Source organism: Kwoniella mangroviensis, assembly GCF_000507465.2.
Source record: "Kwoniella mangroviensis CBS 8507 chromosome 1 map unlocalized Ctg01, whole genome shotgun sequence".
Classification (NCBI taxonomy): Eukaryota; Fungi; Basidiomycota; class Tremellomycetes; order Tremellales; family Cryptococcaceae; genus Kwoniella; species Kwoniella mangrovensis.
In genome coordinates, this window is record NW_027062533.1 from 2,779,128 (window position 1) to 2,798,565 (window position 19,438).

The 19,438-nt window shown below is 46.5% G+C and overlaps 6 protein-coding genes across 6 annotated transcripts; 2 read left to right on the forward strand and 4 right to left on the reverse strand.

The window, feature by feature from the left end:
* Nucleotides 1–407: 407 nt before the first annotated feature.
* I203_101023 (uncharacterized protein) lies at nucleotides 408–4,863 on the reverse strand (the record flags this gene model as incomplete). The annotated part of the gene is made up of 5 exons (XM_065516792.1): nucleotides 408–425; nucleotides 487–1,081; nucleotides 1,123–1,996; nucleotides 2,070–4,457; nucleotides 4,500–4,863. The coding sequence occupies 5 exons, from the start codon at nucleotides 4,861–4,863 to the stop codon at nucleotides 408–410; spliced, it is 4,239 nt and encodes a 1,412-aa protein (XP_065373610.1).
* A 961-nt stretch (nucleotides 4,864–5,824) lies between these two features.
* Nucleotides 5,825–7,766, forward strand: I203_101024 (uncharacterized protein; the record flags this gene model as incomplete). Its single annotated transcript, XM_019145983.1, has 4 exons — nucleotides 5,825–6,198; nucleotides 6,259–6,904; nucleotides 6,956–7,270; nucleotides 7,329–7,766. 4 exons carry the CDS (start codon nucleotides 5,825–5,827, stop codon nucleotides 7,764–7,766), a joined length of 1,773 nt encoding a protein of 590 aa, XP_019004542.1.
* Nucleotides 7,767–7,922: 156 nt separating this feature from the next.
* Nucleotides 7,923–11,653, reverse strand: I203_101025 (uncharacterized protein; the record flags this gene model as incomplete). The annotated part of the gene is made up of 16 exons (XM_065516793.1): nucleotides 7,923–8,098; nucleotides 8,155–8,210; nucleotides 8,268–8,331; nucleotides 8,450–9,349; nucleotides 9,409–9,418; nucleotides 9,508–9,637; nucleotides 9,727–9,899; nucleotides 9,962–10,027; nucleotides 10,082–10,236; nucleotides 10,408–10,574; nucleotides 10,649–10,672; nucleotides 10,735–10,755; nucleotides 10,847–11,202; nucleotides 11,258–11,330; nucleotides 11,372–11,486; nucleotides 11,548–11,653. The coding sequence occupies 16 exons, from the start codon at nucleotides 11,651–11,653 to the stop codon at nucleotides 7,923–7,925; spliced, it is 2,592 nt and encodes an 863-aa protein (XP_065373611.1).
* A 309-nt stretch (nucleotides 11,654–11,962) lies between these two features.
* On the forward strand, nucleotides 11,963–13,613 carry I203_101026 (uncharacterized protein; the record flags this gene model as incomplete). The annotated part of the gene is made up of 7 exons (XM_065516794.1): nucleotides 11,963–12,085; nucleotides 12,140–12,247; nucleotides 12,538–12,557; nucleotides 12,600–12,694; nucleotides 12,745–12,803; nucleotides 12,853–12,943; nucleotides 12,997–13,613. The coding sequence occupies 7 exons, from the start codon at nucleotides 11,963–11,965 to the stop codon at nucleotides 13,611–13,613; spliced, it is 1,113 nt and encodes a 370-aa protein (XP_065373612.1).
* A 150-nt stretch (nucleotides 13,614–13,763) lies between these two features.
* Nucleotides 13,764–14,942, reverse strand: I203_101027 (uncharacterized protein; the record flags this gene model as incomplete). The annotated part of the gene is made up of 5 exons (XM_019145986.1): nucleotides 13,764–13,945; nucleotides 13,999–14,353; nucleotides 14,417–14,494; nucleotides 14,553–14,650; nucleotides 14,714–14,942. 5 exons carry the CDS (start codon nucleotides 14,940–14,942, stop codon nucleotides 13,764–13,766), a joined length of 942 nt encoding a protein of 313 aa, XP_019004545.1.
* Nucleotides 14,943–15,535: 593 nt separating this feature from the next.
* On the reverse strand, nucleotides 15,536–18,252 carry I203_101028 (uncharacterized protein; the record flags this gene model as incomplete). The annotated part of the gene is made up of 18 exons (XM_065516795.1): nucleotides 15,536–15,582; nucleotides 15,642–15,765; nucleotides 15,830–16,046; nucleotides 16,106–16,263; nucleotides 16,321–16,376; nucleotides 16,429–16,471; nucleotides 16,524–16,718; nucleotides 16,770–16,858; nucleotides 16,906–16,928; nucleotides 16,978–16,994; nucleotides 17,059–17,149; nucleotides 17,224–17,384; nucleotides 17,435–17,454; nucleotides 17,513–17,519; nucleotides 17,583–17,665; nucleotides 17,728–17,772; nucleotides 17,834–17,864; nucleotides 17,923–18,252. 18 exons carry the CDS (start codon nucleotides 18,250–18,252, stop codon nucleotides 15,536–15,538), a joined length of 1,737 nt encoding a protein of 578 aa, XP_065373613.1.
* Nucleotides 18,253–19,438: the final 1,186 nt, after the last annotated feature.

The window sequence follows — 19,438 nt, forward strand, 5'->3', positions numbered from 1 at the left end:
TGTCCTTTTCTGAAGTCGTTGAATGAGATGTTATAAATGTATTAACATATGAACGTATGAACGTCGATGTTATGATTAGATGAGGTGTTATCACTTTCGCCACTCATCCACGTGCAGCTACAGAATCAATCTGACCCAAAAAGCCACGTCATGGAATAGCGAGTTACGGTTACGTAACACATCCCACCTGCTCGAGCTTCAGTGCATCTGGGGGACATCTCAATCGTGTATGCATAAAGTAAAGATGTAGATAAGTAGAAAAAGGAAAGAGACGAAAGGGATATACCATAAATTACGTGTCATGATCAGAGGGTATCATATGGCTATATATATATCTCGTTACACACAGCGAACGTCCATATTGTCCGAAAGGAAAAGGTGATATTCAAGTGAAGGGATTTATTGATTTAGTATGAGGGAGGTGCCTGCGAACAGCATGTCAGCGAGGTCTCACAGCACTCATTGAAAGGGACAAAGTCAGCTTACAGCTCCAGGTGGGAGGTTTCCGTGACCGCCCGAAGAAGAAATGGGGCTGACGAGTTGATTCCTGGATGAGCTTCTTCTCTGATGTCTAGATACTCGTCGAACAGGATCATGAGGAGCCACTTGACGGACTGGACCAGTGTCAACAAGTGAGACTCCACGTTGTGAGGGTCGGCGAGTACGTTCGGGTTCAGCGTAAACAACGTTCGAGAAACTAGCAGTGTCCGGGGAAGAAGCATGAGGAAGATAGTTCGATGGTAAGATGGGTTGTTCGGCATCATCCTGGTACGACTCGTTTGGATACGCCTGGTATCCATGACCGTAGCTAGGATCATCGCTGTTGGCTCTTTCGAGAGTGTTGGAACCACTCGATTCCGCAGATCCAGACGAATGGTCTCGTCCTAGAGAAGCACCTCTTGCAGGTGGTAACGCCAGTTGTGACATGCTAGCGGTGCTGCCTTCGGTATTGGGGATCATTTGACTCATGGATTGGAAACTCTGAGACTGTCTGAACAGAGGATTGCCCTCCGCAGTTCCGCCAAATCCGCTGTAGGAGGTTTCACTGGTTGAGACGACCGAGTATCTGTTGGATTGAGGGCTACCAAAGTCAGCTCGACTCGAGGAAATACTGCAACTCACCCTTTAGGAGAGCTTGCTCTTTGCACCACATCATAATATTGAGAATCCCTCGATTCCGTTCCATTTCTCCATCGTCTTTCCCTTTCAAACTCGACCCATCGTTTCATGACAATGTGACTAGAATCGAATGTACCCTCCTTATCTCCGTGAGAAACCTCTTTCGTTTCCCCCACTACCTTCCTGGTCTCACCCCACGAGAAATCGTCCATATGCCAGTAGGCGTAACCAGGAAGAACCAGATTCCAAATAGGCAGTGAGATAAGGTACATCATCATCCATCCAACATACGCAACCTTTCTTGAGGTGATGACTATCAACACACCAGGTAGACCCAAGATGAAGGCAAGGAGAATAAGTGAGACTGTCGGTCGAGGCATGTGAGTTACCGATTCGGGAATGATGGCGATGACGATGATGTAAAGGGTGAAACTGATGGCTGCTGGTAAGACCAAAGTTCCGATAAGATCCATGAAAACGACAAACTGCATTGAAAAGCAGAAAGTACCGCATAGATCTCGCACCAACATCAATTCGAAAAGATTGTGAACAGTCGAGTTGATCCATCGTCGACGTTGAGACAACAAGATTCTGAATGTGTCGGGAACGATAGTTTTACAGACAGCTTGAGGACAGAAAATCATCTTTCTCTTGGGGAAAGTCTTGAGCATGAGTGTTGACAAGTATCGATCTTCACCCAGCAGTAGCAAGTTCTTCTTGTGCAACGTATCGACGACGTTCTCGGAATAATGTTCACAGATATCGGGATTGGCCAGGATAGGAACCCAATAACCTCGATCACCTTTTGGAGCCTTGATCCGATACATACTGAAACAACCGGGAAGACAGGTGACACCACCGAAGACGGATTCGAAAGCTTTCGTAAGGTGGTGGGAGATGTAATATTCGAATACTAATTGTCAGCGATGCTCGGACAGTTATAAACTCACCTTGAATCATTGTCACCCAGGTTTCTGACTTATTCGCGATCTTGGTCTCTCCACACAACCCCATGATCTCGTGATCGTTCACCATACATGCGTTCATTCGAGTGAGGGAATCGGGGAAGACTTTGGTATCGGCATCTACACACAGAACAGTCTCATATCTGTCAGGGGGGATACCGGTACATCGCCAGATGGAGTTGAAGAATTCGTATTCGAAGGTAGTCATCCGTTCATCGAACATAACTTTCTGTAAGAAACTCATCAACACGATTTGCGAATCTCGCTTTCCTCTGTTACCGGGTTTAGCATCGTTTGCTTCTAGAGGGTTACCAGTTTTAGCGACTAAGACCATGGGCACTCTTTGTTGTTTGGAGGGTTCGACCGTTTCTGAATCGTAATCATAGAAACCAGAATATACCTTGGCCATGTTGTGTCGTTTATGACCATCTGCGATGGCGACATAGGAATGAGCTTCCACCTCTTCTGCTGGCACCACCAGTTCTTTCATCATTCCAAGCACAATGTCAGGGGTGTATTGTTTCGAGCCAGAACCTCTAACCATTCCATCACAGATAACAAGAACAAGTTTGTGAGAATTGGGATAATCTGTGGTGGCAAGGGAATCTAGAGTAGTTCGTAGACCTTCGATCGATTCTGAATATGCGGTGACTAGACAAATTGAGTGAATCAGAGGGAATCTGAAAGGTTCGAAATCAGGAGCAGGTTGAGGTACGACATTGCCGAGAGGGAATGGGCAGTTGGTAGGATTATTGTTCATAGATTGATCCGAAAGAGATTGATGAGAATCGTCCCTGAAGGGCAAGGAAGTTGAACTTCGCGAATTGCGCAACATGGGGGATCCTGGTGGAGTCGTTTGCATTCCAGGTGCAAGTTTTCCGCCATATACACTAGCAGCCTGTCGTCTGGATTCGCCGAGACCGCCGTAGGTGGTGGATGGACGAGAAGACGAGACAAGCATTGGCTCGGCTTTACTGAATCTCGAGGTTGTCGGAAGGAACACCGTTTTCCTGGAATTCCCACCCGAACCACTTCGGTTCGCTGCATTGGGTCGAAGATAACCAGGTGCGGCTTTATAAATATCGTCCGTCCAATTTTCTATTTCTGCTGCTCTCTTCATTCTCTGTTGATAACTCTCCCCCTCAAAGTTGCCTAATCTCCAACTCAAGAACCATCCAAATACTACCGCCATACCAAACTTGATCATCACCGCACCTAAGATGAAGACTAAAGAGACGTATAGCACGATGTCTGAGGCGACACAACCGATGGAGATACTGTCTACAAATCCGACCTGAACCACATCTGATAGACATTGGGCGTACTGCTCGAGGCCATTTCGCTGGACAAAAGCGGTGATATCTTTACCGGCGAAAGTCTCATTTCTCTTCTTGATCGTGTCGAAGAAGGAGGGATAGCTGACCTGACTGGTGTCAAGCCATTGCAAAAGATCCATGTCGATAACGACCGATCGGTAAACAGCGAGATTCCTTGATTCATTCTTTACTCTGTCCCATGTGTAGTAGATCTCGGCGGTAGGGACCATGGCTTCAAACTCGGACCTCGCTTTGTTCGAAGTGTGACAGTTGTTGGCATCCGTGTATCCAGTAAGATTCGCTGCAGATGTCCCGTTTTGATCATGTATGTTGCAAGGGAAGTACCAGGCCATTTGATCACCCGAATGCTGAATTCCAGTTCCGCTGGCGGGTGTGATAACTCCCAAACAGTGACGATTGACATTTTGAAACATGAAACTGACATCTTTACCTCCAGCCATGTACTGATCCATATAAAGTGGACTTGTCGAACCGTTGAAGGTTGTACCGGCGGCTGGATGTTTCCAGTTGCCGAGATCGTAATCGTACCCATTGATGACAAGAGATGCGTTGTCCGCTTTTCCACCGGCGATTCGTAATGCCTGATTGCCACACACTGTCTGAGTGAAACCGAAGGTGACGAAACCCACAATGGCCATCAAGGAGGCAACGATACCAACGATACCCATCTTCTCCCTCCATGCACGCTGTGCTTCAGGGGTACGCTTGCCGAAGACATTGCGAAGGACGAAACCAGGCACGAGGCAGGTGAGAAGATAGCAGTAAACCATCCAAGCATCCTTGGGACCAGGTGCAAAATTCCCCAAACATCCAAGGTTCTCTTCTGGTTCTCGATTGGAGCCAGCACCAGCTCGATTGGATTGGGCTCCTGTCGGAGGTTGTCGAGGAGTGGCTTGTGACGCTCTTCGCCTGATGGTTGCTCCTCGCTTGAAGATATTCAGTCCGGATTGATGATCGGTTTCATCGGTATCTCGAGCGAGAAGTGATTTGCCTCGACGAAGGTTGGCACCTCGATTGTACGGTTGGTTACCGGTGGCTACGAAAATCAGCAATGCTGTTTATACGAGATACAACTCACAACTTGGCTGCACATCCACCTGATCTTCTGTTGCATGTTCTCGATAATGCCAAAGTCGATGACCGGGATCAATCCTCTCCCTCTCTGGTCTTACCAGACTCTTTTTCCTCCTCATATCTGCACCATTGGAAGCGGAAAACCCTTGCATATTCTGAGCTCCTGCATCGACATATCCATCATTTTCATATCCTAAGGCGTCGGCGTTGTAACCAGAAGAAGAGACGGAGACTGTGGTGGTCAACGAATTCTTGGAAGGTAAATTTTTAGCGGGAGGTCGAGGAGGCTGATCTTCTCTTTGACCACGACGGGAAGGGTGTACGTCATCCCTGAAGGATACATTCTGATTGGGATTGGGTCGTGACATATTGATGAGATGATATGATTAAATAGACATGTCCGTTGAGAAGGAAGGGTGAGTTGGATGATTTCTGTTGTATCTTTGTATCAAGCCAAGTCAGTGGCGGTGACAAAGGATGAGATTGTTTTTGGTATTTGGTGAGTGAGTGTGTGAGATCAACAAACATACTCACTATGATTCCCCCGATATCCTATCTACGATCGCTTGCTGACTCAACCGATAACGAGTGGTATCGCAACGAATGAAGACTGAGAGGTTGATGCTGTGATGCTGATGAATGAATTATGATATAACGCGATCGAGGGTGATTGAGTATTGGGAATGAAATAGAGGAAAAACGCGAAGGATGAAATGATGAGATGCGGTATGAAAAGAGAGGGGCCGAATAAGTCGTGACTTTGGTCTGTCCGTGGTACAATTATGTGCTCGTGAGTACTAAGTGTGAGTGGTAGATCGTAGGATGTAGGATGAGATGCTGAGTGATTTCAAAATAATGGTAATGGTAAAGATGATGGAGATACAAATGGTAGTGACTTGATTCAGTGATTCAGTGATCAGTGACCAGAGAATGAAGAAAGCGCAACAGGGTGTAGGGTGGGGTGTCACACTGTATGTACCATTTGGAAAAAAGGGGTAATCCATAATCCAAATATCCAATCCCAAATACAACGACACACACAAATACGACAAAAAAAAAGGCACGTGCAACCTGACACCGACGTCATCTGTCCGGCAAGATTTAGGCGTGCGACTGCTTTATGTTCTGAACTGTGGTGCCCCACTGTGTCATCGTCAGGCAAGTTAGTAACCATAACACATGCAACGTACAACATGCAACACACGACCTCATCTTATCATCCCACTCCCACCTCTAGTCAACATTCCATCCTTACATAGCGATCCTTCCCCCGATGATCTCCATTATCGACTCATCATACACTTACCCATCCCTCTCGTCATCTTAGTCATGCCAGACTCAACAACGAGATCCACACGCATGGACAACGTTCACCTCCCTCCTCATCCCGATCGCCCTTTCTCACCTTCACCCCCTAGGGAAAATCGTCATTCGGCCTCTCGTCCTCCTTCTTTGCTCTTCGGTGCACCCCCGGTGGGTACAGTCGCATCATCAAGTAATCTGAATGTCGAAGGCTTGCCCTCAACCCCTCCCAGAGTCAAATCAATCATACCAAGATCTCCATCGCACAATTATGTGAACAACACACCATTCTTCGATCGCGATTCGCCCGCAAGACGACGCTATGGGAGTGAATCGTCACCATCAACGAGCCAAGCAGGGCAAGGAAGGCCGACAAGCATACAATCGAGCCTTCAAAGGAGGTGGGTCCGTCCATTCTGACGCAACGATTTCGATTTGTATTGGCTAACACGCCTTTTTAGGGATTCGGAATCCTCGACTACCTCATCTGCATCTCCACCACTTGGAGCAACATCCATCCTATCTGCTATCGCATCCTCTACACCTCCAAGAGCTCAGGGAACCCCCTCGAAATCGCCAGTCATTTATCAAGGTCACGTACGAACTTCAAGCGATATCACCAACATCAGAACACCTACTCTGGACGGTCCAGGTTCACCCAAATCATATCAAAGTGGATTCAGCTCTTCATCGTCAAATTATGATGATAACACATCGTTCTCGAAATCCTTACCTAGGCTACATCAACCCACCGTAGTCAGACGTACATCCGGTCGAGGTCTGGCTTTCCTCCCGCCTCCTGCTCAAGCTTTAAGTCACAGTACGGCAATTCACCATCATCCCCGATCTTCCCCCACCGGTGCGAACCACGATGGTGAGCGAACCGCTTCAGTGGCCAGTCTCCAACATATACAGCATCATGCCCATATGCTCGATCTAGGTCGACCCATCGGACGTCCAACACATAAAAATTCGGATGACAAATTGATCTCAATGAAGGGTAATGATGGTCGTCCTGCGAATCAACCCACCTCATACAGCGAAATCCCTTTACCCCCGTTGTCTCTGGAAGAGACATATATACTCAATGAAGTGGAAGAAGACTCGGTGAGTTATATGATCTAAGCTGTCGCTTTTTTTCTGATCCTCCCTGCATAGGAAATCGGACAAGAAGAAGAAGAGGTGGATGTGGATGATCCTGAACCTTTCCACCCGTTGTTGACCTCGGACGTCTCAGACGCAGACACACTCAGCTCAACCACATCTGGTCCTCATCTGGTAGCGGATCTCTCGATACCCGCAGAGGAAGATATCACCAGGTCAGTCGACGATCCATTGCCTGTGGCAACTCCCGATATCGCAGAACGAGTACTGCATGATTCGACAACCTCGTCGGAGAACGGCGCGGACAATGAACCCGTTACAGAGATGAACACCGACAAAGGACTTCCAACAGATGAGAATATCCCTACTGTGAGTATGCATTTCAAGTTGGCAGACGGATACGGTATAGCTGATCGGTTGCATATAGCTTCACGAGGTGGTGTCATCCCAATTCTCGCAAGCAGATCTTGAGACACCTACGTCCCCGCCGCCTCAGCCAGACAACCAGGCCTCAAAGTCGATCGGGGCAGATCCTCCGCCCCCCTCAGTACCTTACAAAGTACGAGAGGGATCTCAAACATACAACACGAATAGTCCATCCTTGCCAGACCGTACTCGTCAGATATCCTTATACGCAACAATGAATCATTCGGCCAATCCACTCCCTCAGCTCACGGCTTATCGAGTGGAGTTGGCACTCTCCTGGGGGGATGCTCAAATCTTGCAATGGATCCCCGGAAGGAAATACATCCCCGATTGGAATCTGAAGGTAGTGGGAGGTAACCTGGTAATTGATGTTCGGTCCATGATAAAAACAGTTGTATCTCATATTCCCATTTTCTGGCGATTCGCCTCTTGGTTGTAAGCAAAAAATAAATAGCTTGTATCTCTAAATTCGTTGTATCCGGTAATTAGAAATATTGATTTTTGTCGCATGTATATCTCGTTACATGTCATAAAGGTTTCATGATGTATCAAGTACTGTATATATGTATGTAACTGTCTAAAGTAAAAATTCCTATCAGCTGAGGAATGTCTCCAAACTTCGTTTAGTCCCTTGGTCCGCCTTGTCCCAGAAAGGTCCCAATCCCACTGCATGAGCTTGATGCAGGATCTGAACGATGTAACCCTTGAGAGGAACTGAGTATGCTGGATCGCTATCTTCTAGTGTGACTCGACGCTTGCCCTCGGGGGTATCTAAGCATGATAGCTTCAGCCTGATAATACATGACTATACATTAAAGCTTACTCACATTGAATATCCGACCATTGTGAGGAGTGTTCATCTTGCCAAGGTCGAAGTCCGGTTCTACGAAATCGCGTGAACGCCATTACACTTCGGGTTTTACGGACAAAGCTAACTTACTCTATACTGTTGGGATCGTCTTGAGCCACTTGTACTTCACCCAACACATCAAGGAATATATTCACTATACCAAGTCAGCGGCGTTCTTCCTTAAAATTGACTTACTAAACTCGCCATCAAAACGATCTAAGACGTGAAGATCACCCTGGAATCGTCAGCTTCTATTGCAAATGTGTAATCACTCACTGTTGTGAGCAAAGCCCCAGCTCCCATAGCCACAGCTTTCCTCATTCGAGTTTCACCAACATAATCGAAATTCCTCCAGAGAGCATCTAAAACCTCATCTAAGAGTTTTTGCCCATCTCGATTTTGCATTCGAGCAGATTCGGCAACCAATTGAAGGAATATGCGAGGGTCAAGAATTGCGATTCGAGATAATATCTCCAGGTAGGCGGCCAGGATCAAACCTGACGCTTTATCATCCTCAAGAGCAGTTGTGATGTGTTGGAAGATACCAGAGTGGAGAAGAAGAGGCGCAAGCTGAGCCAAGGGCGCAGTTCGAATGAGGAGAGAGACGGTGACGAGGATACGACTGACTGCTTCCGCGTTGGGCTTACTGGTGGTCAATGCCTTGGCAAAGGTCGAGGTTATTGCTTCTCCGTATGTTTGGGTGATGCCACTGGCATCGAGTAGGAGATAGGAGTCAAGAAGAGGCAAGAGCTTGGGGAGGAGATCCATATTCTCTCCCAGCATACTGAGCAGACCTGGTATTAATCGGATCAAACCAGTCTCTTTGGTTGGCTGATAAGGTGAAGCCGCGTTCCAGAGAGCTGTTTGCCATAAGATCAAACCATCATCTTCGAAAAAGTCCTTCGCTGGCGGTTGGAGACTCTCTTCGATGAGAGGGATAACAAGTTCCATCAAATCACCCGAGGTAGCTTTAGCGGCGGAGACAAGTTTGGTGGTGAGTACGACGAGGGACGCCTTGAACAACCATTCGCCTTCCAAGCCGCCGGCACTATGCCACAACACTGGAACAGATTGAGCGAGTTTCGGTAAATACGGCAGGATCTGATCTCCGACTCTTTCAATCACCACACCGATTGCGTCGTTAACATATCGCTTTCCATCGAGAGTAGCGGCTTCGCCGAGCAATTTGGTTCTGCGAATTATTAGCTTCGCTCAATTCTGGTGGACTCACAATTCTTCCACTGTTTGTTGCAGGTAAGGGATGAAGTAATCGATCGGTAATTCCCATAACTACCGTGATCAGCATCATTCCACAAATGCTATAACTCACATCCACACATTCCTTGATTGCTATTGTCGCGCTTAGCTGGACCGCTTTATCGGTGGCTTCGCTACGTTCCGACAACAAGTGCAACAGCATTTGCCAGACGATAGGCAGCTTGGCAGCATCTTCATCCGCACTGACCCATTCGCCTATGAGCCAAGCCACTCGTCGCTTGGCGATACGATGTCTGATAAGTCAGCTCTTTCCGATCGAACGTGTACTTACAAAGGTTGACCGTTTCCAATCCAGCTGGCAATTCCAGTCAATAAACCGTTGAAATCGACCCCTCCGTACGTTGCCACCGATCTGCTTAATCTTCCTAAGGCACAGTAGACCGCTTCACGTCTCAAAATAGAAGGCAAATCGCTAGCGGGTGCCGCTATTCTGTCAGCTACAGTCTGTCGTCATTCGACTTACCTTCCGTGGTGGCAAGGAGTTTGATCATCTCTGGCTCAATGACCTTGTGTTCTTTGGGGACGTTTCGACAGGCGTTGTTCAACGCAATCAGAACTCGCTCGGCACAAGGCTACCGAAAATTCAGCAAACGCATCTCTACGAGAGACGAAAATAATTCTCTCACCCTGAACTCGAACGCCCAAGCTTCTTCGTCAAAGCTTTCGCCGACCAGCCATTCTTCAGGTTCATCTTCCAATGCCTCAAGATCCGTGGACGTGAGGGGCAACAGCTTGTCCACAAGAAGGTGGAAAGCGGATAGAATGAAATGTGGAGTGAAGACTATTGTCAGCGATGCCACTTCAAGTCAGGACTTACTATCTGGGTGGTCGTGAGCTAAAATAGGTAAGATATCCTTGAACAGAAGGAGACCAAGTAAGAGGAACCGCTTTGGATAAGGGATGAAATCGGAATCTGTCGTATTTAGCTAGACTTCTCACGAATGCGACTTACCATCATTGGCTACAGCGCCATCTGAACCTGCCACCACGCCACCGACTTCTCCCCACCACCAACCTACACCGGTGGTGACACCAGGTATTTTGCAGAACCCTTTGGGGTCAAGGCCGATCATCACTCTCCACCATTTACCAATGGCTCGCAGATGCTTTGTCAACGATCTGACGAGCTTTTCAGAATTTGATTGGGTGACCAGACGAAGACGATGCGCTTGAATGATCGGGGCATGATGTACGGAATGATGGACGAGATGATTGATCTGTAGCTCCGCTTCAGCAATGGTAACATTTGGCATGCCTTTGAACGGACCGCACGACTCACTTTTTGATGCGCTTCTTGGGTCTGAAGACCTTTAGAGCGAGACCATTGCCATTGACAAAGACGGGCAAGGATTCTGGTGGGTCAGCTTGGCTTCCATCATGAAACAACTCACTTGAACGAATATCGTCCAGCCTCTGCAAGCGTCAAATCTTCCTGCCCATTTCTCTCATGCTCCGCCCATATAGCTAACACTCTTCCTACAGGATCCGTGAACACATCTTCGAATTTTTGCATCACTAAAGCACCGTGGGAGACCTTGACGGTCCTCCATTCCTTGACAAGGGCGTTGATGGTCCATAAGATGTTGAGGAGGACGGTACTGGTCGAAGAAGAGGAGGAAGAGAGGTTATCGAGATGCGCCAAACACATCATGAGAGGTTCGAGAAGAAGCTGAGGGAGATTCTGCCATGTTTTGGGATATTCGATTCGAGCAATCGCAACGAGAAGACCAAGTTGAGGTCGAGCGATCTGATACATCATGAGCGAGATGAGCCGACGAATTTGGTATACTGCATACACTTACAGACATATCACCTTCCTCAATAAAGCTAAAGAGCCTTTCTCGGACCTCGGGTTTTCTGTTCTCTGGTACCAGTCTGCCATTCCGTCAGTACATGTATCAAGCTGTTACACTCACGCTTTGCTTCGCCATTTTGTTTTCAGCTCTCTTGCCGTGATCACAGAAGCCATAAGTCGCTCTTGCTGTTGAAGCGATTTATCAGCAGCAAGTGCTTGGAGAGCAACGAAAAACTCTGAAGAGACATTCAAAGTCAGCGTTTGCCCGTTGAAAGATGTTGATAGACGATCGCTCACCTGGCTCCTTGAAGAGCTCTGACAGAGTCTGCTGATCTCGCACATACCCCTCGTTCGATGTCGGGTTGACGAGGGCATGCAGGAGCATGCGAAGATCAGAGGACATGGCGATACCTGTCCCTATCTTGTTATGACTCGTGTACGACTGACTCTGACACAATCAAGTGGTAAGAGCTGACTTAGGCAAGGTAAGATGAAGGGAAGAAGCAAAAGAAAAGTAGATCCGAAAGAGAGAAATGCAAGAATATCAAAGTGTCAATTAGAGAAATCACGACCGTTATCTCTGTTACGTAATCGCGATTTCATTATGCGAACGAGTTCACCTACAACACTTTCAGATTTGTTGATAAATTTATCATTTATTTGACCACTAGTATCACATCACAATTCAAAAAAAGATCATCTGCTCAACAGGATGCAGGATCAACGGGTGGACCAGCAAAAGCTATCGGAAAGCTCTCGATCAAGCCTGTATAGTAAATCCATGTTTCACTCACGGGCGGTCATCGAAGCTGGTGATCTGGTCATCGTGTATATGGCAAGTTATGGTCATGTTCAAGGCCCTATCGAATCCAGCTGATGAGCATGATAGTCTAGGGACAATCTCACATCGATCATCATCACTCCTGGAGAAGAGATGCACAACAAATTCGGTCGATACGCTCATGTAGATCTGATCGGGCAGAAATTCGGTACAAAAGTGAGTTCACATCGATAATTCAGCTGGGCTCACCCCGTTAGTTGCATTCTCCACCTCCTCATGCAGGCTATATTCATCTTCTCAGACCTACACCTGAACTATGGACTCTATCTCTTCCTCATCGAACACAAATACTGTATCTACCCGATATCTCGTATATAACCATGCGTTTAGGAGTACGTGTAGGAGGTAAAGTGATAGAAGCGGGTACAGGCAGTGGAAGCATGACACATAGCTTGTCGAGGACGGTGGGACCGACAGGACAGGTTCTCTCATTCGAATACCATCAGCCGAGATATGAAAAGGCACTGTAAGTCATACTGCAATACGAGCCCTCGCTGATTTGGCATAGAGAGGAATTCAAATCCCATGGACTCGAGAATGTGCGACTGCAGCACAGAAATGTTTGCAAGGACGGTTTCAATGATGCGTCAGGAGTAGAAGCAGGTACGTTCCTCCGCATGTATGTTCGCAAGCGATGCTGATCTCTTTGACAGTATTCTTGGATCTCCCTGCCCCTTGGGAAGCGATACCCCACGCGATGAAAACGTTACGAGTGAGTCTTATCGGTATTGGAACCTGGAGTTTCACTGAATTGCATCTAGCCCGATATCATCACGAAAATCTGTTGCTTCAGTCCTTGTCTTGAACAAGTTCTGAAGACGGTGTCCACTCTTCGATCAGAAGGCTTCTCAGGTAAGCTTATCAAACCCTTGACAAGTCACAATTCTAATTTACCGTTTTCGTAGATATCTTCACCCAAGAGGTACTCATCCGTACGCACGAGCTTGTCAAAGAGTCTGATCCCGATCATCTCACCTCTGTCTCATCCGTCGTGGATTCTCTGAAAGCTCATGAGAAACGAAAAGTAGAGAGGAGAGCTGTTCAAATGAAGACCGCCAGGGAAAAGGCTAGACGGCAAAAAGAGAACCGAGATGGCGTTTCTAGCTCTGAACACGTCGAACCTGGTCAAAAGAGGAAATTAGAAGAGGATAAAGCCGAAGGTACACCATCAGCAGATATCGATAATGAAGAAAAACAGCAGGAACAAGTCAAAGAATACTCGGCTTGGATTGAACCCGATACACAACTGAAGAACGTAGTACTTACCAAACCCACTCCTGAAATGAAAGGACATACATCTTATCTTACCTTCGCATCATTATACCCCGAAATTATACGGAATGCAATCGCTGCTCAAGAATCTAGCAAATCCGCCGTAGCGACACCGAGACTGGCTGAGCTAGTGGCGGAGAAATTAGCAGGGAGGGCAGGTAGTCAGGAAACGGAATATGGCAGTGATGGTCTTGATGAGGTGATGGGAACATTGACTGAAGAGGAGATGATTGCTCTTGCAGGTAAGTAGAGCTATTGTATGCATATATAATAAAGTTTCACGATTCCAAAGGAATGACCTAGCAAGGATAAGAAAGCAAGAATGAAAAATCCAAAGATTAAACAATAAGCTTTGTCAAGATATCAAGAAAAAAGTTTGTACCCCATGGAAAGATCCGTTTCATGGCAATCCCTTCGCGACCAAACCTGGTAAATGCTGCTGGAGCCACCTAGCAGCATGTCGGACTCGATCATAATCTTCCCTTTGAGCCCCAACCAATTCCGCTATATCCTTCCAATCTTGTACCCTAGGATCTGATCGGAGCTGATCATATAACGATTGATCTTGGTTCAAGAGTAAGGCTGAACTGAGTTTCAGCGAAGGTGACCAAATGTCATTTGTTCATGGGACTTACAAGTTATATTCCCTCTGACTTTCGCAGAAAGAGTGGTGCTACCTGACCCTTTCCCTTTGCTAATGCTTGAGTTACCACCACAGCTACAACCGCATTCCAAACAGGAAAATTCTTTCGAACTGACCATGGCTTGAAGTGGGGTATCTTCCCTGTTGATCATCTGCGCGTGCCCTGCTGGATTCAACCGAGGTACTTTGTATGAACGTCCCACGAACGAGACTTCCTCTTCATCTTCTACTTCCCTATATGTTCGCTTGAGGATCGCTTGACTTGACAGAACCACATCTTGATGATGTGCAGGACTCTCAGGAGTAACATCAATATTGAATTTCGGCCTTGAGGAATGGTGGATATTCTGTTCGCAATCCAGAATTCAGCTGAGGTCATCATGAGTATCTCTTTCGAGATAAGTACCTACATTTCTAGATGAAGATGTCACTGACAACGCATCACCAACGAACACAACTTCATCGTCACTTTCGCTCTCATCGATTTCCTGAGCATGGCAGATAAGCATTTATTCGATTTCTTATCGGTTAGTACAACAGACTTACCTTTAATGTTTCATCACTGGACGGCGTAACAGACTTTTCGAAAAACAGAGCTTCTTCCTTTTCTTTACCACCTTGTCCGATCGATTGAGACGGAGAAGCTGACAAAGCGTCAACACTTATACATGATCATCAAGAAAGTGGGCAGCTTTGGTCGTACTCACTTTTCGTTGCAGCGTCTCGATTGCTGAGCTGACGAGAGTCATGGTACAAGATCAAAGGTAATTCCCGCCAGTCGTCCGCATCTTCAGCTTTAGCGTTCGCTTTGATGGCGTTCGGTGACGGACTGAGAGGGCTAGAAGGAGTAATCGAGTGGTGCAATGCTTTCTTTCCAGTTGTGGGAGGTGTCAAGGGATGTATATAGAAATTTGGAGCTGGAGTAGCTACTCTCATTTTGATTTGATGTCTAAGCTGATGTGATCTCTGACGTCTTAGTACAAAGGTTAATATTGGATATTGTGAGAGGGTATCGATCTGTTAGATAAGACAAGAATATGAACCCTTTTATGGAACATGGAATGGAGTTTGAAGAGAAATGAAGAGATTGATTCAAAGTAGAACAGAGAACGACCAAGTGATAAGGCAATGGGATGGTGGTATACCTGATTGGAAGATCGGCTTCCGTAGTGGCCAAACAATCATGCTGGGTTACCACGACGACGCCACTTGTATCCATTAGCTCATGTCAGACAACTCAAGCATACAATCAGTACTGTAATGACCTCACGCATCGAGTTATCATCAGATTACAATGATCATTGGAAGTGTGCTCAACTAGATTCGCTGATTGAGTATATCGAAGATGGCAGTCGTAAGTTCTGTGAGATAGGTATCAATATACGTCAATATTTGCATAAAACCAGATTTAATCAAAATCCTTCAACCCTTGATGCGTTGGTTTTTTCTACTATTATTACATGCCATACCTTCCTTGTTTGCAAATCCACCTCTATAATTCCTCCTTGATTCAATGATATGAGATACGTTTAGTATTCGACGAAGAATCCTCGGTCCTTTCGTTCTTTGGTCATAGCTGAGAGCATATGTCATATCAGTAACAATCTAAATACAACCTTGGGTCTGAACACTCACCGGCAATGATAGCACTTCCTACACCTGAACCATCTTCGGCATGGTGAGTGACGATGTTCTTACCCTTTTCACCGAAGATATCAACCAGAGCAGCATGGACTCGGTTAGCGAAGTTGGGGTATTTCTGAGTATACGTCTGGTCAGCACATTCACTCTTTCGATAATACTCATATTACAACGACACTCACGTTGTACAATGAACCATCAGCACCGACACCACAACCTTCATCAAGGTAGCCCTTCTTGCTGACAATGGCAGCAATACCACAAGCCGAAAGTCTTGCCGATCGAGTACCAATCAAGACAGCAAGTTTCTTGAAGAACTGTCGTTCTTCCAGCGTAGTCTCAACACCGAAGAAATGAGTGAAGACACCGATGACAGTAAGGAGTTCATCGGTAATATCACTGTGAAGGGAGTATGGTGAGTGGTCGAGGATATGACAAGCTGAACGGATTGGACATACCTTTCCATCAAAGACAGGAAAGCAGTATCGAAAGCGTAAGCCTTTTCGAGCTTGTAGGTGTTTTGACCCAGGAACAGATCACCAGCATCGATGAGCTCGCAGATGATCAATCGGAAGATTTCACCCAGGTACAAACCAGCAATCATCTTCTCGAAAGACTGTATAGTGGTATGTAAGCGACGTCCATTAACTGTTAGAATGGTTGACGGACTCACTTGCTCTCCAGGCTTGTTGGAGGACTCATCAATGATGATGTCGTATTTGGTTCGAGCTGCATGCATGATGAGCAACGTCGATCCGAATGAGAAATCCACTAGACTTACGAAGGTGTTGGTGATCGAAAGAGTCGAAGGCTCCCCATTCACACTGTTGATCAATTAGCGATTTGACCTCGAGCCAGAATAAACACTCAGCTCACGTTGATGGCCATACCCTGCTCTTTGGGCAGTCCGATGCTGTCTATCTTAGGGATAGCACCAGCGCTCTCCATGTAAGCGGCATTACAACCAGTACCGAAGATCACAGCAATCTTGGTGTGGGGATCGACGTAGTTGGAGGCAATCAAAGTACCGGTAGTATCGTTGATCAGGGCAGTGAGCTCGGCAGCGACGTTCTATTGGGACGTTAGCCTAACTTTTCATAGCAGGTCAAATGTCAAACTTACAAATCTCTTCAAACTATCCATGAACATAGCAGCGACATCCCTGCCCTCGATGTTAGGTGCTCCGAAACCCTTGGTCCATCGGATAAGAACTGCACGTTCGTCAGCGGTGCCCAAGGGATAGTATGATACTACGTACCACCATGGTCAATTCGATCTTGACTGTAGAAAGGTAAGCGCAGTCTTCTACAGTATCGATATGAGAACTTACGAGCATGGGTAAGAGAACTAGGATGCGTAGCTTGAGGTCAGCGGTGAAGCCTGCGAGACGAAAAGGTGAAGAAGTACTCACAGTGAATCCCAGAGGAAGGATACCATCGGCCTCAGTTCTACCCAAAGTATCGCGAATGAAAGAGTCTAAACATTCAGCGCAGAAGTCGAGCCTGATGGCCAATTGCGAATATTCGGTGTCAGCTTTCTACTCTCGGAATATGAATGGTGAGGAACGGGACCTCACAATTTTTGACCCTCGTCTTGCTTTTGCTCCTCAGTCAATCTATATTTGGTCTGGGTGACTTGGAATTTACCTTGACCTTGAAGAGTGACGAGACAGACTCGAAGATTGGTACCTCCCAAGTCCAAGGCGAGGTATTCACCAACTTCTTTACCGGATGGCCACTAAGAAGCATATCAGCTTGACCCATTCGCCATATAAATGACCAACTCACACCGAAGACGAAGGTAGGAACTGAATAAACAAAGATTTCAGCAATGCTTGAAAAACGAATGATTACGGAGATACGTACTCATAGGCTATATATAAGAAAGACGAAAGTCAGCGTAGAGCAGGGATAGATTTCCAGGATAATCACGTACCACAACCTGTCCATCCTTCTGAAGACCATTATCAAGAGTCTCTTCGAATGAGTGCACGATCATTCGCATTCGTTGAGGGGTGACTACGAGAAACACGAAGTGATGAGTTGACATCTACGTATCAACAGCGCAGTGAAAGACTCACGTGTCAGAAGACTCTCGTACTTTCTCAGATGGTCGGCGATAGTTTCTATATACGATCTTTCAGCTACGACTCTTTCACCATCTCTCGTCTCAGACATATTACGCACTCTTCTCAGCGTGAGGGAGCTCGACATCATCCTGTGAAGTTTATCAGTTGGAAGTATCTTATCTTATCAACAGAAAAAGCAAAACTTACATTGGTTCTGGTGTGATAAACAGCTTGAGCACCACCGGGAGTCATTACGATGTTACTACCCCTTCTACTGATTCTACCGGCACTTCCAGCACTGCCTCTTCGTTCGGTCTCAGAATTGGTCATGGCGAAGCCGGGCTTTGCTCCACCACCCACGGATGATTTGCGACCTAAAGCTGAGCCGAGGTTGGTACCGTTATCCAAGACCGATCCTCTACGGGGGGTCTCTGAGCTTGGTGATCCTGGTGCAGAAGGTGAACGACCGTTGGTTACTGATTCAGAGGTGTTGAGTCCGGCCAGTCGGGAAGCGAGGTTATCGGGAGTGACGGACATTTTGGGTGGATGTAGGTTGGTGAAGCTTTGAAAGGGAGATGTCATCATGAGTATTGGCAAGGTGGACAGAGAACAGTAAATGGAGGATATGATGGTCAAAAGAGATGTAGACGAGATATATCAGTGCGTGTTCTACTTGGGAAACGAGAAGAAAGAAGAAAGAAGCTCACCTAGTGGAGTTGAAGAATTTTTCGTTGGTTTGTTTGTGTGTGTGCTTGCGTATACGACTGCTTGACGACGACAAAGGAGACCAAAGGGGGAGTGATAAACAATATGATGATGATGAAAAACCCAAAACGTCAGCTGGGTGATGAATGCACGCTAAAGGTGGGGGATATCAAGGGTAGATACAGCCTTGACCGATGTACACTATCTGCTATGTACTGTTTGCCAAAAGATGGTTCACAGACTGACCTTGACGCTTGAGATATCCTGAGCAAGGATACGCTACTGTATACTACGAGTAAGATGCAAGGATGCGAAGGGGGAGTTGTGATGTACTGTATGTACCCTAATATAATGAAAACGGGTTGATCCACTTCATCGGAGCTGCTCTCTGCAATGGGAAAACTGAAAGCGAAGCAGCATGACGTGGGGAAAAACCATTCCTTCATCATTCACCCTGAGATTACAACACATTCTAATCGCAACACAATCCCGATTAGAAAGTGACTGGTAATGGTCAAGTGATGGGATGGGTTGCCGCAATCAGGAACGGATGTCCCGTGGGGATTCAACCCATTTTGCCGCAATTCATCTGTTTCTGCTGCAGATCGGAATACATATCCCAGCTCACCTATCGTGGGATTGTAGCATTGTAGCAGTCACTCAGTTCACTCAATGTCAGGCTCGTGCATGCGAGACACAGGGGAGATGCAAGGTATGAACATGTGACGTATGAGCACATCTCGGGAGCTGGGACACTATCTCGACTCGGAGTATTGATCCGAAAGAACGTGTTACTCAAACAAACAACAAAAAAAAAAACATTAGAGAGTTGATCCGTTGACGAATACATTGATTGCCACACACCGAGTCAGAACACGTTGCATATTGTCATTCACTCAATCTATCGCAGTCCAGCATCATCTATCTACTTGGAAGACAATCATAATCACAAGATATACCACACTCACAACAATTACGTTCCAACTCCTTTGTTCTTCTGACACAGCTGAAAGACGTC